This window comes from Salvelinus alpinus, chromosome 2 (genome assembly GCF_045679555.1).
Source record: "Salvelinus alpinus chromosome 2, SLU_Salpinus.1, whole genome shotgun sequence".
Classification (NCBI taxonomy): domain Eukaryota; kingdom Metazoa; phylum Chordata; class Actinopteri; order Salmoniformes; family Salmonidae; genus Salvelinus; species Salvelinus alpinus.
In genome coordinates this window covers 58273235-58291427 of record NC_092087.1, presented here as the reverse complement: position 1 = coordinate 58291427, position 18193 = coordinate 58273235, and the positions used below count along the sequence as shown (strand labels likewise).

The window sequence follows — 18193 nt, the reverse complement described above, 5'->3', positions numbered from 1 at the left end:
TCCCCACCCTGTCTCGTGATCTCAGTCTGTCTCTGTCGCTGTGTCCCCCCCCTCTCAGGTCCAGCTTATCCATGACAGCACCACCCCAGCCAGTCCCATCAACCCGGCTACCCTGACCCCGGCCACCGAAGGGGGTGCCCAGACCCCAGGGTCTGCCCAGGTCCAGATGACCTGGACGGAAAAGGCCGATGGTGAGCTGGCCAAGCCGCCTGGCGCCTCCACACCGGAGGGCATCAAAGACATCTTCAACATGAAGCCGTGAGTGTGGTTTGGCAAAACTGGTTTATAGGCCCTGATGAAGACCCGAGTGGTCAAAACGTCAATAGTATACAAAGTCTCTTTTCACCTTAAGAAAAAGCTGGTATACTCCCATGTTGGCACCGAAAGTTCTTGAAGAGTAGCATTCTGATTGGTGTTCTCTTAATAAAGGGATAGTTCACTCCAAAACTATATTTTAGTATTTTGTTCATTAATCCACTGTTAATACAATCCCATGTCAGCAGTCAAGTTTTCAAAAAAGAGCACTTTCAATACAGAGAAAAAACTGATGGTGTTCTCTGTATTAAAAGTGCTCTTTTTTTGAAAACTTGACCGTTTGCATTCTCACCTTTAATCTTGTGTTTCCCTCCCTTGTCATGCTGCAGTGAGTGGGAAAACCTGTAAGTATTTTTGTAGCTCAAACGTTGGTGGAGCTTACATAAAACAGTGGTCTGGGAAGAAAAAAAAAATTGTGGAAAGTCTTGTTTTATATATACAGTTGAAGTCGGAAGTTTACATACACTTAGATTGGAGTCATTAAAACTTGTTTTTCAATCACTCCACAAATGTCTTGTTAACAAGCTATAGTTTTGGCAAGTCGGTTAGGACATCTACTTTGTGCATGACACAAGTAATTTTTCCAACAATTGTTTACAGACAGATTATTTCACTTATAGTTCACTGTATCACAGTTCCAGTGGGTCAGAAGTTTACATACACTAAGTTGACTGTGCCTTGAAACAGCTTGGAAAATTCCAGAAAATGATGTCATGGCTTTAGAAGCTTCTGATAGGCTTATTGACATCATTTGAGTCAATTGGAGGTATACCTGTGGAACTCAGTGCCTCTTTGCTTGACATCATGGGGAAAATCAAAAGAAATCAGCCAAGACCTCAGAAAAAGAATTGTAGGTCTCCACAAGTCTCGTTCATCATTGGGAGAAATTTCCAAACGCCTGAAGGTACCACATTCATCTGTACAAACAATGGTACGCAAGTATAAACACCATGGGACCACGCAGCCGTCATACCGCTCAGGAACGAGACGTGTTCTGTCTCCTAGAGATGAACGTACTTTGGTGCGAAAAGTGCAAATCAATCACAGAACAACAACAAAGGACCTTGTGAAGATGCTGTAGGTAACAGGTACAAGTGTATCGATATCAAGAGTAAAACAAGTCCTATATCGACATAACCTAAAAGGCCGCTCAGCAAGGAAGAAGCCGCTGCTCCAAAACCGCCATAAAAAAGCCAGACTATGGTTTGCAACTGCACATGGGGACAAAGATCGTACTTTTTGGAGAAATGTCCTCTGGTCTGATGAAACAAAAATAGAACTGTTTGGCCATAATGACCATCGTTATGTTTGGAGGAAAAAGGGGGAGGTTTGCACCTTCCCAACCGGGAAGCACGGGGATGGCAGCATCATGTTGTGGGGGTGCTTTGCTGCAGGAGGGACTGGTGCACTTCACAAAATAGATGGCATCATGAGGCAGGAACATTATGTGGATATATTGAAGAAACACCTCAAGACGTCAGCCAGGAAGTTAAAGCTTGGTTGCAAATGGGTCTTCCAAATGGACAATGACCCCAAGCATACTTCCAAAGTTGTGGCAAAATGGCTTAAGGACAACAAAGTCAAGGTATTGGAGTGGCCATCACAAAGCCCTGACCTCAATCCTATAGAAAATGTGTGGGCAGAACTGAAAAAGTGTGTGCGAGCAAGGAGGCCTACAAACCTGACTCAGTTACACCAGCTCTGTCAGGAGGAATGGGCCAAAATTCACCCAACTTATTGTGGGAAGCTTGTGGAAGGCTACCTGAATCGTTTGACCCAAGTTGAACATTTTAAAGGCAATGCTACCAAATACTAATTGTGTGTATATAAACTTCTGACCCACTGGGAATGTGATGAAAGAAGTAAAAGCTGAAATAAATCGTTCTGTCTGCTATTATTCTGACATTTCACATTCTTAAAATAAAGTGGTGATCCTAACTGACCTAAAACAGGGAATTTTTACTAGGATTAAATGTCAGGAATTGTGAAAAACTGAGTTTAAATGTATTTGGCTAAGGTGTATGTAAACTTCCGACTTCAACTGCACATTTCCTCAAGGATTCTATAGACCAAGTCAGCATAGCAAAGGTTGCATGAGTGAAGGAATTAATGAGTAAAAGAGTGACCATTTGTTTTAGCTGTTTGTGAATTAGTAGCCTGAAAGGATATTAATTTCACAGTTTGTTTCACTGAATGCCTAAACATAATACTGCATTATGAACAAATGATGGTTTGGAGCTCAGTAGCGGCCATCTTGTTTATTCCAACAGAAACCAGTCCAATGTGAGACGCATGCACACAGCACTGAGGCTGAATGGTGTCATCGTGAAGAAATCCTCAGAGGCCAAGCTGGTGCTCCTTAACATGCCCGGGCCGCCCAAAAACCGAGCGGGCGACGAGAACTGTATCCTTCTTTCGCTATCGCTCTCTCTCACTCTCAGGGAACTTCCAAGGGTGGTTGTGTTAGAACAGACAAACATTTATTATTGCAAGCACGGGGCCGGCTCTAGCCTTTTGGGGGCTCTAAGCAAGATTTGGTTAGGGGTCTCCCCACCTTGCGGCAGAAAAATGTAATGGCCCCCCGTCTTGATGACAGAGAGAACATTTTTTCTTTTAAAGTTCATTTCCTGCAATTTCCCAATTTTATAACAAATTGAATGCAATTCTACTCATTTTGCCATGGGGTGGAGAGACATTTTTGCAGTTTTCAAGCTAATTTCCCAAATGTTGCACATTTTGCCATGACTTATGACATGTTTATATGATATCTGAGTGAGAATGACTAACAAAATCAATGGGGGGCAACTGGAGTTCAGGGCCCCTGGGCACGTGTCCTGTGTGCCGGTTTGGTATTTGGCCAATTTTAGATAGCTGGCTACCAATCCAAAAATGTACGTGGCTAATTGTAAACGAATTGAGAGACTGACAAAACAAGAGAAAAACTGCTGATGCACAACCACATTATACTTGGTGTATGTTAGGTTTAGAGTTTAGGTGAGGGTTAGGGTTAGGGTGAATGGTGGAAATCGGAGTGGTTATTAGAGAGTGTCTGAAGTTGGACTTGGCGTCCATTTTCACACTGTATGGAGTTATTTGTATTTGTATTTATTATGGACCCCCATTAGCCACTGCCAAGGCAGCATCTACTCTTCCTGGGGTCCAACAAAAATTTATACAGTCATATACGTTATAGTACAATTTGTAAACATTAAAATATATTTTACAACAGATTTCACAACACATTAAGTGTGTGCCCTCCGGCCACTATACTCCAACACACACTCCAGGTGTAGTGTGTATGTTATGTGTGTTTGTATGTGTGTGTTTCAGTGGAGGCTGGTGACTTGAAACATTGACGAGGATGGGAGACCCACAGTATAGGCACGGAATGAACAGAGACAGTTAGACAAAAGAGCTAAGAATAAAGTTAGTCCAAGCAAGGAGTAAAATCATTGACGTGTAATAATGTGATTGTGTTTGTGTGTGTGATTGACGCTACATACAGTAATCAGAGAAAATTGATAGGGGTGCTCACAGTGCTTGGAGAGGAAACATTCAATGTGCCAGTGGATGAGCGGGGCCATGAGACATGTCAGAAGGTAGGTGTAGCTGGTGCATGAAGTCAGGCGCAGGAGAGCAGAATGAGTGAGCAACGTACTTTACTCAAAATAAAGGCACAAGGTAAACATACACTTGACCAACAATAAACGGTAATCAATTACGCACGGGTGTAAACAGCACCCGTCGAAAACCAGCCATAACGTACCGAATGAACATAGAAACAATCACGCACAAAAACATGGGGGAAACGGAGGGTTAAATACATGAACATGTAATTGGGGAATGAAACCAGGTGTGTAAACAAAGACAAAACAAATGGAAAATGAAAGGTGACGTCGAACGCCGAACGCCGCCCGAACAAGGAGATGGAACGACTTCGGCGGAAGTCGGAGTCGACAATGGTAGTGGAGTGGTCATCACCTCTTAATCAGGGAACAGGATAGCAGATACTTTCCATTACAGCTGCGCCATCGTGGGTTTGGGCAACGAGTTTCTCTATGAAGTTGACACATTAAAGTAGCATAAACACTAACATAAACACATTTAGCATCTCTTGTCTACCACACTCTTGGCCTTTGGAACATCTACATTTTAAAAAAGTGTAATAAATCCATGTAATATAGCCTACACCTTCACAATAAATCTATTATTTATTTTAGACAGGTCTAAAGAATCATGATATGAAGGAAATGTAGTCTATTTCACAAGAACAGAATAGCATAATCTGAGTTGTCCTTATGTTAGGTCCTGATCTGGCTATGCCATATGGCTGTGGGCTACACTAGTTCATTTAGCAGACAAGATTTGGTTAGAATTCCATGGCATTATTTTATATAATTTTATAGTATGAAGAATCCAATTGAACAAAGCTGAATAACATAGAAAGGATATTTTCTCCAAACGATTTGAGTGAGTGTGCACATGCAGCTATTCTGTGTTGAGGGGTTACCAAAGAAATAGGTACTCCTATATACTTAATTTAGAGGTATTATTGTAACTTTAGGGGTTCTACTAGGTTGGGCTATATGTTAAAATGTTTAATACATTGGAAGGCTGCATGATGCGACTCTAATGATGATTTGATTTGTAGGCTGTACACACTTCAACAGTCTCTCATTCACAATTTGACAAGCACTTGATAATGCCTCAAATTTCCCGGCGACATCCCCTTTGTGTGGCTGTAACGCACCCTAAAAAATCCCTGCCTTTTATGGCCAGTGGCCGTGCTCTGAAGCACCTCTTACTCACATGGCTCTCCATCACGTGATCGGGTCTTTCTCAGGCTACAAGTAAAGACAGACACTTTGGGGACGCAACTGCATTCGTCCTTATCCAATTCCGAGGTGCATATTGAAGATATTGAAAGAACTTTCCACCTTTATTTTTCATCAGCCAACAACATGATTGGGCCAAACGAACAGCAAAATAACTAGCCTATGTCAATCTACTATCCCCCATAGTACAAAAATTGACCTATTCTAATCTGTGTGAGAAGTAAATATTCCAACATAGTATGGGACAGTTGTGGGATGCGATAGATCCCAAATTAATACATCCACTAGCATCCCCCCCAAAATATTTACTTACGCAATGAGGCTGACGCAACCGATTAGAATGTTTAGCTTAAAATGTGATAAACTATTGGGCTATTTCTTCGTAAATGCAGCAGTGCGCACACGGCAGTAGGCTATAAGCGCGAATGTTCCATTAGAGGGAAAACATCATTATCGAAAGTGACCGCAAATGCGATTATGCATGTAAATCTTTTATTATAAAAGTGCATTTTTCAGGAGTTTTTTAAAACCATGTGACCTGATTAGGAAAAACTGGTCCCATTTTTCCTAATCAGGTCACATGGTTTTAAAAAACTCCTGAAAAAAACTCCTGAAAACCCTGTCCAGCTGCAGCCACCTTATACTTGTACATATTCTGTAACGGCTGTCAATGTCGTTCTCCTCCTCAGACGAGGAGGAGCATGGATCGGACCAAGATGCGGAGTAGGAGGTATTCATGATTTTAATGGCAAACCAACAAACACTACAAATAAACAAAACAACAAACGTGACTAACCTCCAACAGTCCTGTGTGGCCAAAACGCTAACACAGGAAACAAACACCCACAAAACACCAGTGAAACCCTGGCTGCCTTAGTATGACTCTCAATCAGAGACAAACGATACACACCTGTCTCTAATTGAGAATCATACCAGGCCGAACACAAAACCCAACATAGAAATAGAAAACATAGACTGCCCACCCAACACTCACGCCCTGACCAATAAAGACATACAAAACAAGAGAAAACAGGTCAGGAACGTGACATATTCATTATATTTAGACTAGATTAAGAGGGGGATTTCATCTACCCGGACACAGAGACAACAACTGATAGACAATATACGTAACTCACAGGGCTTGCTTTATGCATGTTTGCTTCATGCAGGCCTATGCAATTGTAGGCCTAATAAAACATGAACTCTGTTATCCATATTATGTTCATTCATTAATTCCAGTTAATAATTTTGGATTGGCAGCCTAGCAGCCCAAGTTTGAATATAAACCATATTTGATCACATTTACATTTTCTCCAGATACACAAATGGACTATAAATCCTTAACGTTATCAAAAACCACTCTCTTTAATCTCGCTTTTAATGGCTGATGCGATGGAAGCTATCAAATCATTATTTCTTAATTTCGACATCCCAGAAAAGACGTCCCGTATGTTCAGCAGGTAAAACATCGTAATGTGCAATTACCTCTGCAAATTTCTTGTGGTTGGCCTTAATAGCGGAACTTTCCCTCTTGTGTCCTCTAAAAGCCAATTCTTGCATGCCCAAAAATGCAGTGTTGTCGATAAACCGCTTGAGAACATCCCTGTTTCTTCTCATGACTCAATCACACCTACAGTGTTATTGCGCCAAATGGTATACGGCATCATCTGGATATGTGTGCAACAAAAGTTCAACACTCACCTACAGCTACCATTTCTGTCAGGCTATGCATACAGTTTGACCCATACGCTCGATAAATCCAACGTATGCACCACACAGATCCCACTGCAACTGCCGCTGCAACGCAATGCTGCAAGGCAAACGCAGCATTCCATTGGACATGAATGTACTTCTGGTGTTCCAATATGCTGTTGGTGTGATCGAGGCGCTACTTTCTCATTGTGTTGCGCAGTTTAAATACGCAGAACTTCGTCCACATGATCGATGTGTTTTTTCCCCAGAAGCTTCAATCTGATGCAGGCATTTATATGCTCTGTGCTTTTGTTATGCCTTTTAGCTGAACAATCAATGTTCTTCAGGTCACTGTACCCTATGTAAGGGGGTGAGGCCAACAAGCCTTCTAGGAAAACGGAAGCTAGCTGTCCTCCGGTTACACCATAGTGCTACCCCAGAGAGTGCTGTTGAAGTTACTACAGACCTGATTTGCAAAACAGTGTTTTTTGAATCAATTATTTGGTGACATATTTTTTGGATAATCTTTTTCATTTTTCATTATTTTTATTTTGATGAAATTTCATTGAGGAAGATGGTCCTCCCCTCCCTCCTCAGAGGTATGTTTGTACCTGTGTGTGTGAATCTTCACAGTCCGAGTTGTTCCATAAGGTGTGTTTTTATGTTATTTCAATCTGATTTTACTGCTTGCGTGAGTTACTTGATGTGGAATAGAGTTCCATGTAGCCATGGCTCTATGTAGTATTGTGCGCCTCCTATACTCTGTTCTGGACTTGCGGGCGGTGAAGAGACCTCTGGTAGCATGTCTTGTGGGATATGCATGGGTGTCTGAGCTGTGTTCTAGTAGTTTAAACAGACAGCTTGGTGCATTCAACATGTCAATACTTCTTACAAAAACAAGAAGTGATGAAGTCAATCTCTCCTCTACATTGAGCCATAAGAGATTGACATGCATATTATTAATGTTAGCTTTAAGTTTACATTTAAGGGCCAGCTGTGCTGCCGTGCTTCTGGGCCAGTTGTAATTTTCTGAATTCCCTCTTTGTTGCACCTGACCACACGACTGAGCAGTAGTCCAGGTGTGACAAAACTCGGGCCCGTAGGACCTGCCTTGTTTATATTGTTGTTAAGAAGGCAGAGTAACGCTTTATTATGGACAGACCTTTCCCCATCATAGCTACTGTTGCATCAATATGTTTTGACCATAACAGTTTACAATCCAGGGTTACTCCAAGCAGAGTAGTCTCATCAACTCAATTTCCACATTATTCATTACAATAATTAGTTGAGATTTATGGTTCAGATAATGATTTGTCCCAAATACAATCCATTTAGATTTAGAAATATTTAGGACTAACTTATTTCTTGCCACCCATTCTGACACTGACTGCAGCTGTTTGTTAAGTATTGCAGTGATTTCACTCGATGTAGTAGCTGGCGTGTATAGTGTTGAGTCATCCAGATACATAGACACACAGGCTTTACTCAGAGCCAGTGTCAGGTCATTACATTAGAAAAGATTGAAAAAAGTAAGGGGCCTAGACAGCTGCCCTGGGAAATGCCTGATTCTACTTGGATAATGTTGTTGAGGCTACCATTAAATAACACTGTGTTCTGTTAGACAGGGAACTCTCAATCCACAGTAAATGTTTTCAAATGTATAAAATGTTTTAAACAGAAATACCTTATTTAGAGTATTCAGGCCATTTGCTATGAAACTCGAAATTGAGCTCAAGTGCATCCTGTTTCCATTGATCATCCTTGAGATGTTTCTACAACTTGATTAGGGTCCACTTGTGATATATTGATTGGACATGATTTGGAAAGGCTGTCTATATAAGGTCCCACAGTTGACAGTGCATGTCATAGAAAAAACCAAGCCATGAGGTCGAAGGAATTGTCTGTAGAGCTCTGAGCCAGGATTGTGTTGAGGCACAGATCTGAGGAAGGGTGCCAAAAAATGTCTGCAGCATTGAAGGTCCCCAAGAACACAGTGGCCTCCATCATTCTTAAATGGAAGTATTTTGGAACCACCAAGGCTCATCCTAGAGCTGGCCGCCCGGCCAAACTGTGCTATCGGGGGAGAAGGACCAAGAACCTGATGGTCACCCTAACAGAGCTTCAGAGTTCTTCTGTGGAGATGGGAGAAACTTCCAGAAGAACAACCATCTCTGCAGCACTCCACCAATCAGGCCTTTATGGTAGAGTGGTCCGACAGAAGCCACTCCTCAGTAAAAAGCACATGACAGCCCTCTTGGAGTTTGCCAAAATGCTCATAAAGGACTCAGACCATGAGAAACAAGATTCTCTGGTCTGATGAAACCAATATTGGCCTCTTTGGCCTGAATGCCAAGCGTCACGTCTGGAGGAAACCCGGCACCATCCCTACGGTGAAGCATGGTGGTGGCAGCATCATGCTGTGGGGATGTTTTTCAGCGACAGGGACTGGGAGACTAGTCAGGATTGAGGCAAAGATGAACGGAGCAAAGTACAGAAAGATCCTTGAAGAAAATCTGCTCCAAAGTACTTGGGACCTCAGACTGGGGAGAAGGTTCACCCTCCAACAGGACAGCAACCCTAAGCATACAGCCAAGGCAACGCAGGATGTTTGAACCCAATCAAACATCTTTGGAGAGACCTGAAAATAGCTTTGCAGCGATGCTCAAAATGCAACCAGACAGAGCTTAAGAGGATCTGTAAATAAAGAATGGAACTCCTCAAATACAGGTGTGCCAAGCTTGTAGAGTCACACCAAGAAGATTCTAGGCTGCAATTGCTGCCAAAGGTGCTTCAGCAAAATACTGAGGAAAGGGTCTGAATACTTATGTAAATGTGATATTTCAGTTTTTTTTTATATACATTTGCAAGCATTTCAAAAAACTGCTTTTTCTTTGTCATTATGGGGTATTTTGTGTAGAATTATGAGATTAAAAAAAAATCTCTTTTAGAAAAAGGCTGTAACGTAACTAAATGTGAAAAAAGTCAAGGGGTCTGAATACTTTCTGAATGCATTGTACTTTTTTTGTCAGCAGAATACTATGATGGATAATGTCAAAAGCCTCACTGAAGTCTAACAAAACAGCTCTCACAATATTTATTATCAACTTCTTTCAGTCGTTTATGTAATTGCGATGCATGTTGAATGCCCTCCCCTATAAAATAGCATTGTTTCTGGTCAAACATAATTTTTTACTAAGGGTTGGTAACAGGCTGATTGGTCAGCTATTTGAGCCAGTAAAGGGTGCTTTACTATTCTTGGGTAACGGAATGACTTCTTGCTTCCCAGGCTTAGATTGAAGAGATGGCAAGTAGGAGCAATATCCGGCCTCCCGAGTAGCACAGTGGTCTAAGGCACTACATAGAAGTTGCTAGCTGTGCCACTAGAAATCCTGGTTAGATTCCAGGCACTGTTACAGCCGGCCGCGACCGGGAGACTCATGGGACGACGTACAATTGGCCCAGCGTCGTACGGGTTAGGGGAGGGTTTGGCCGGCAGGGATGTCCTTGTCTCATCACGCTCTAGCGACTCCTGTGGCGGGACAGGCGCATGCATGCTGACACGGCGCCAGGTGTATTGTGTTTCATCCGACACATTGGTGTGGCTGGCTTCTGGGTTAAGTGGGCATTGTGGTTGGGTCGTGTTTCGGAGGACATGGCTCTTGACCAGTCTAGAGTGCCCCTATAATCCCATCCTCCCGAGTTTTAGGTCCAGTGGCCTGGGACGTAGATGTGGAGATCCGCCAGGCTTCAGTAGAGGGAGCCGGCGCTCCTGAACTGTCCTCCTGAGCGCATCTATGTTCCCACAAGGATAAGGGATCAGCTGCTGACCTGGGCACACACAGCTGTCGTCACTGGACATCCAGGTATTTCTCGCACTATCCACTCCATCACTGAGAAGTACTGGTGGCCCACCTTGGCGCAGGATGTAACTCGTTATGTCAACTCCTGTTCCGTATGTGCCCAAACCAAGTCCCCCTGGAATGCACCAGCGGGAAAGCTCTTGCCGCTTCCCGTGCCTCAGCGACCCTGGTCTCATCTATCCATCGACTTTGTAACTGATCTCCGCTCTGACGGTTTCACCATCGTTCTGGTAGTAGTGGATAGATTTTCTAAGTCATGACGTTTAATCCCTCTTCCTGGTCTCCCCACTGCTCTCCAGGTCGCTGAGGCACTCTTACAGTAGGTCTTCCGGCATTATGGCCTTCCGGAGGACATCGTTTCCAACCGTGGCCCCCAATTCACATCACGAGTATGGAGGGCCTTTATGGAGAAGCTCTGGGTCACGGTCAGCCTCACTTCCGGGTTACCATGGAGAGGATGAACCAGGAGCTGGGGAGGTTCCTGAGGAGTCACTCTCAGGACCAGCAGGGTGCGTGGGAACGATTCTTTCCATGGGCAGAGTACGCCCAGAACTCGCTGCGTCTCTCTTCCACTGGGTTGACCCCCTTCCAGTGTGTTCTGGGTTTTCAGCCGGCCCTGGCCTCCAGACTAAAGCTCCTGCAATTCATCAGTGGTTCCGCACGCGCAGAAGTGTGGAGTGATGCGCATGTTAGACTCCAGCGTGCCGTCCATCGTCAAAAGGAACAGGCAGACCGCCACCACAGTGAGACCCCTGTGTTCCACCCTGGGGATCGCATCTGGCTCTCTACCAGGAACCTCCCACTCCACCTGCCCTGCAAGAAACTGAGCCCCCGGTTTGTGGGGCCATTCAAGGTTCTCCGTAGGGTCAATGAGGTGACGTATAGGATACAGTTGCCTAGTCACTATCGTATCTCATCCTCATTTCATGTCTCCCTTCTCTCAGGCCGGTGGTTCCTGGTCCCCTAGCTGATGTTGTCCCCCACGACACCCGACCACCTCCCCTGGACGTCGAGGGGAGTCCGGCGTATGCTGTCAGATCCGTACTGGACTCACTGCGTCGTGGGGGTCAACTCCAGTATCTGGTGGACTGGGAGGGGTATGGCCTAGAGGAGCGGTGTTGGGTTCCGTTGGAGGACATTCTGGATCCCAACATCCATGCTTTCCACTTCCTCGGGGTCGCCACCCTGGTCGGCGTCATCCTGCGGCAGGAGCCGCACATCAGAGGAGGGGTACTGTCACGTCTGCTCCTCCCCTCCGGCGCGCAATGTCGCCAGAATACTAACCACCGGTCCTGGGATTCATCATTAAGCACACCTGGCATCCTTCATTATGCACACCTGCAGATCATCATGATTCACACCTAGACTCCATTACCTTCCTCATTACCTACCCTTTATATGTCCCACCCTTATGTTCATTCCTCAGTCGGTATTGTTTCCTGTTTTCATGCTATCTCGCCACTGTTAAGCTGTCTTGTTTCATGTTTGTTGTTTTATTAAACATTCTCTTTCTCATCAGGTCTATGAGTCCCTTCTCCTTCCCTCGCATGTTTGGGGTGCCGTCAGTGCACACAGAAGCCAGATTTGACAAGTCAATATTATTATCAGCAAAAAATAGGGCTTTCAGAGTATCCTCTCCTTGTGTTTGTCCTTGAAGGGGCAGTAAACATAAGTTCCTCTCTGAATGACTCGTTTTGAGGGAAGCGGACCCAAACACATAATTTAGCAATGTCACATACATCAGTGCTTTTGTCAAGCGCAATACTAAAACATGGCACCACGGATATGTCAGTTATCAGTTGCTTACCGATGTCCTCACCGATGTCTTGTTATGGTCGAGTCTGACTTGCAGTCCCTTAATTTGCTTTGAAATAGCTTCCTTGTTTGTGAAATTTGCATACAATATTTCGGCTGAGGCGTCTGTGAAGGCCTTCTTGTTTCTCACGAGTATCCAAGCAATCTCATATGTTGCCTCTGTCGTTTTCTCTGCAACAGTGCTAGATCTGTCCACTTGTTGTTGTCCTTTGAGCTGTCCTTTAAGTTGCGCTATTTTGTTGTTTCTGAGGTTGCTTTGTGGTGGATATGTTTTTTCAAAGTGGGCATGGTGTGACTGGAAATGTCGCTCTCAATTTGCTCGTTTAAAACAATTGACTGCCTTCTGGCAAATAAGACAAAGTGAGCTAGTCCCATCAAGTACAAAAAAATACTTGCCTGTCCATTTCTCTTGGAACTTTCTGTGTTCTTCTTGAATCGACCGTATCCTTCTCTTAGCCACCAGAGCCAATTTAGCCACGCTAGCTACGTTAGCTATCTGCATTTCCCCACCACCATCTTCCGGATTTTCCTGGTTCTCCGGTGGTTGCTCGTTCACAGCTTGTTCTCCAGCTCTTCCCCTACATTTTCATTGTCAATAGATTTACGCTTCTTTTTTACAATAAAATGATCCATGTCGACCAGACTGCAAAAATAGCTAGTAGCAAACTGATATGTGTCGGTCGCTGTAGCTGAGCAGTTCCATTCTATTTCGGCCTTTCTGTTCAACAGCTGCACTATACTGCCATCTATCTGCCGTCCAGTGAACAATACACATATTCAATGAAGTGATTCAGGCCTGCATTAAAAACATTGAATTGAAATTGTATCATTGTTATGTATTATGGAAGGAAAATAGGAAAATCACTGTGAGCCGCAAATTAAGGGCTCGGCCTGCGGGCTGCACAATGAGTACCACTGATCTAGTATAATGATTAGCCTCATACACATTGTCTGTTGGTATCGTTTATAAAATTGAGAACATATAAACAATATGTGAGTTAAGCTATTCTCTGCTTCAGATGCACAATGTCAAGGATGAATTGCAAATGCCCATATGGCTAAGGGGTGCACGTTTTGGTTTTTAACCTAGCACTACACATCTGAGCTGATTCAAATAATCATCTAATCATCAAGCTTTGAATAATTTGAATCAGCTGTGTAGTGTTAGGGAGAAGAAAAAAAACGTGCACTCCTTTTGGTTCGGAGGACTGAGTTTGGGAAACGCTGGGCTAATGCCATCATACTGTAGTCCAGTGGTTCCCAACTCCGGTCCTCAACTCTCCCCAACAGTACAGAGTTTTATTGTTATCCCAGAAAAGCACACCTGATTCAACTTGTCAACTAATCATCAGGCCCTCAATGAGTTGAGTCAGCTATGTTTGTCTGGGGCTGCAACAAAAATGTGCTGTGGGGGGTACTCAATGACTGGAGTTGGGAACCACTGCTGTAGGCGTATGACTGCATTGGCGTTGCATGCCGTTATCAGCTGCAAAATGGGTTCACATGGCTGATATCCTGATAAAAGAGTGACAATCAAATAAAACTAATTGGAGAGCTTACAACTGAACAAAAATGTAGGTAATGTTCATTTAAGAAAAATAACAGACAAATTAGAGTTAGATTCCCTTACCCTCTTTTATTGCAGGATTGTAAGATGTAATTAATCAAAATTGACACAATTTCATCTTGAAAAATAGTTTACAATTAAAACAAGTAAACACTTCAGAATCAACACAATTTTATATAATTTCAAAGTGAACAAGTAGTCTAATTCATATGTGAAGGTTAGACATCTTAGTACCAAGTGGGCTATTACTAAAACATAATTTAATTTGAACAAAAAAAAGTTAACCTCACTCCACTGATCCATTTACATTTTTACATTTAAGTCATTTAGCAGACGCTCTTATCCAGAGCGACTTACAAATTGGTGCATTCACCTTATGATATCCAGTGGAACAACCACTTTACAATAGTGCATCTCAGTCTTTTAAGGGGGAGGGGGGGGTTAGAAGGATTACTTTATCCTATCCTAGGTATTCCTTAAAGAGGTGGGGTTTCAGGTGTCTCCGGAAGGTGGTGATTGACTCCGCTGACCTGGCGTCGTGAGGGAGTTTGTTCCACCATTGGGGTGCCAGAGCAGCGAACAGTTTTGACTGGGCTGAGCGGGAACTGTACTTCCTCAGAGGTAGGGAGGCGAGCAGGCCAGAGGTGGATGAACGCTGATCCCTGATCTACTGGCTGAGCAGACTTCTGTTCCAGCCAAGCAATAGCACACTTGATTATCAACTAATTAGGTTTGATAAATTCAATCAGGTGTGCTAGTGCTGGGCTGGAACAGAAGACTGCACACCCAGCTGGGTTGGCCTGCTTCAGTTGTAATAGGTTTATACAGTACATTGACTTTTAAACTGTATTTTTGTTTACAAAATGTGCTAACATAGGTACACATAATTCTTGGTATACAAGGATTTACCCTTATTCTCTTGCGACATTCATTGGGACCTCATCTGCAGACAGGGTTACACAGCTCTCTGTATCTGAGGACAGAAAAACATAAAACAGGCTAAATTATTCTCATATTAGACAGCATTGAATATTATGTTACTATATATCTCTGTCCTCAGTTTATCTCGCTAAGGACTGGAACTGGAGAATCTTTTCATAATATCTTCCCACAAAGGTACCTGCCATATCCAGAGTAGCCTACTCTCCATTCCGACAGCTGTAACTGCTAGCTAATCCTTTCACCCTCTTCCATGGCTGTTACTGTAGCAAGCTAGCTACAAATGCATTTCAAGTTATAACAATACATACATTATATCAAGATAGGTAGCTAACTAGCTAATATGAAGTTAGCTAACTGGTGATATTTAATTCACTTGGCTAGCTATACAGTATGTAAAGTTAGTTAGCTACTGTAGCTAGCTATCCTAGCAAACATTATGTTAGCAGCTCATTTTAGTTAGCCTGCACACAAAGTTCCTGCAGCTATCATTTTCAAAATATATGTTTTTACTTGAATAGGTTCTCCCACTGCCTCTGTTTTCTGGATCCTTCGAAAAAAATCAATAATGGGCAATCTGGAAGCAAAATGCAGCCAGCCATGTGGACAATTGGAGGACTTTCCCCAGACTGACTGATCTTCCAACATGGCGCCTTGTGCGGTTGCTAGGTGATTTGTGATGCAACTGCAGGCCCTCTATACCGCTCTGTTGATATCACATACATTATCAAGCATTTCACACATATTATCCAGATACTGACTGTTAGCACTTGGTGGTCTATAGCAGCTTCCTACAAGAATGGGCTTAATGTGGGGCAGATGAACCTGTATCCATATTACTTCAACAGTATTTGACATGAGATCCTCTCTACGCTTAACTGGAATATAAACTACAACACCACCCCCCGTTAGCATTTCTGTTTGCATGTTATAACTATATATGCCTACCACTATACCATCAAAGGTATTATCTAAGTGAGTTTCAGAGATCAGTATATGAATGTCATCTGTTACTAGCAAGTTGTCGATTTCATGGACCTTGTTTCTTAGGCTACATACAGGATGTTAATGTCGGCTATTTTTTGAATTTTTCTGGGATGCTTGATTGTTTTACTGAGCAGCTTATCAGAAGTAGACATGAAAGTGATATTTATATTTGAGCTGATAGTGCAGGGTGAGCTGCACACAGTGAACTTCCTACTAGGGCACAATGCCTCAGTGATAATAGTTTAACTCTGGTTCATAGACATATGATTACTGCATACAATAGCTATAGGATTGACAGAGGCATTCAGGGACTTAGAGGGACATAAATTAGGTTACTTATATTATGACTTCCAACGCTCATGGGACAATGTACATTTGCTGCAGCACTACGACAACTCAGAGACACAATGGTAGGGATTATCTGAGCAGGGCTTGGTTCATTGATAAGTCATTGTCCAGGAGCCAAGATGATTTGGATGGACTCTGTCATTCCTGTAAAGCGTCTTCTGTTTCCAGAAGGTGACAAAGTTATCTCTAAAAGTTATGCCAATGTAAGGGGCTTATTACAGTTGTATTCCAGCCACTAGGGGGTACTCAGGTGAAGCCCATGGGAAATAAAGAAATATAGTTTAAGTGAATTGGGGAGAGGAAGAAAGATGAACAAAAAGTGCTGTAAACTGCTGTTACATGTGCTGATATGATTAAAGTCAAGTAAACAGTACCTTTCGTGGTGTAGTTTATATTATAAGCTCATAGAAAGGGTAACACCAACAAAGCTACAGTAATCTTTTAGCCAGGTGTGTAATGCCAGTAGCCTGCTGAATCTTTCACAGCCGCGGTCCAACGATGGTACCTGGCCTGAAATAATTGGCTGCTTTTTTAGAAACTTTCAAAGCTAGAATCAGTTTTTTTTTTAATCCATTTTTAGCAGTTCCGAGCTAGCCCTCCTAATGTTGTTTGACCCCACATGGACTACAAGAGCATCATCCCCCCCTGGCTTCCACAGCATTTTTCTGTAGGGTTTGTAAATTAACATACTATAGCTTTATTCATGTTAACACTCCCATGGAGTTCACAGAACGGAGTATGTCTTAAGTCATCTTCGCACAGCTTATCTGCCCATAGAAGCTGTGTCGTTACAAATAAGTATCTGACTTTTTTTCGTTCTAGTTTGCTTTTTTGTGTCCACCACACTGGGGTAGTGGGCTGAAGAGGGGGTGTTCTGGGAGAGGGGTGCAGGGTAGTCTGGTGGAACATGAACCTTACCTCCCACTTCCCCAATGTGGGATGATTATTTCTAACGACTGTCGATGGTATTATATGCCTATGATTAAATTAAGAAAGAAAAAAGAGACGGAACCTTGCAAAAAAAAAATACATTAAAAAACTATTTATAATAAAGAGAGAAATTATTATAAAAAATTGTTGGAGGTGGGTAAAACATTTTAATAAAATAAATATTAAAACAAGTCAGTATCTGGCTACTAGTAAAAGTAAGCATAACGCTACAGAGGTGCACCAGTCAGTTGTTTTCCTTAACTTTTGCGCCCTCTCAGACATGGAGTTCCTGGAGGTCCTGACTGAAGGTCTCAACAGGGTTCTCCTGGTGCGCGGTGGCGGTCGTGAGGTCATCACCATCTACTCTTGAGAGAGCAGCCCCCCCCCCCCCCCCCCCAAGTCCCTGATCCCCCCCCCCCCCCCTTCCATTTGTTTCTGTCAGACACTCCCCTCACACCCAAGCAATACCCCATCTCACCTTGCGTCTCTTCACGCTATCTTCTGTTTGCCTTAAAACACACTCTCACACACACAAACACACAATCTATTCAGACTAGTAGGATGCTATTTAGATTACCTCACACACTTTAGAGCCTTTTCCGGTCCTCTGAGATGTCAGAGGTAGCCTCTTTTAGCTTCATATCCAGACCACATATCATCTAGAGCAGATGGCTCAGAGACTTCGCCTCCCCCTGTCCGTGGCCCAAATAACCTACAAAGGAAAGGTTTAGTCCAATTCACCCAGCAAGATTATCAATCAGTACTCTGAAATGAAATAGCGTGAAATACTGCCCTCTGCTGATTGCAGGTAGCCATCACAGTCCAGTTCCACACCCTTTGTGCTATTCATAGCTGCCTATTGGTCAATCCACTGGTCACTTGGTTATGGAGTCAAGGATACAGAG

The 18193-nt window shown here is 43.2% G+C and overlaps 1 protein-coding gene across 5 annotated transcripts in view; it reads left to right on the top strand.

Moving 5' to 3' along the window:
* Positions 1–17679, top strand: part of LOC139565607 (solute carrier family 12 member 5-like) — a 298108-nt gene extending 280429 nt beyond the window's left edge. For 3 of the 5 annotated variants that reach the window (XM_071386037.1, XM_071386061.1, XM_071386070.1), the window contains exons 23-26: positions 26–258; positions 645–659; positions 2586–2719; positions 17567–17679. In XM_071386037.1, coding sequence (XP_071242138.1) covers positions 26–258; positions 645–659; positions 2586–2719; positions 17567–17658 — 474 coding nt within the window. In that variant the 3' untranslated portion in view covers positions 17659–17679. The remainder of the gene's footprint in view (positions 1–25; positions 259–644; positions 660–2585; positions 2720–17566) is intronic. The other 2 variants (XM_071386051.1, XM_071386043.1) reach the window with 2 other exon arrangements.
* The last annotated feature ends 514 nt before the right edge of the window (positions 17680–18193 follow it).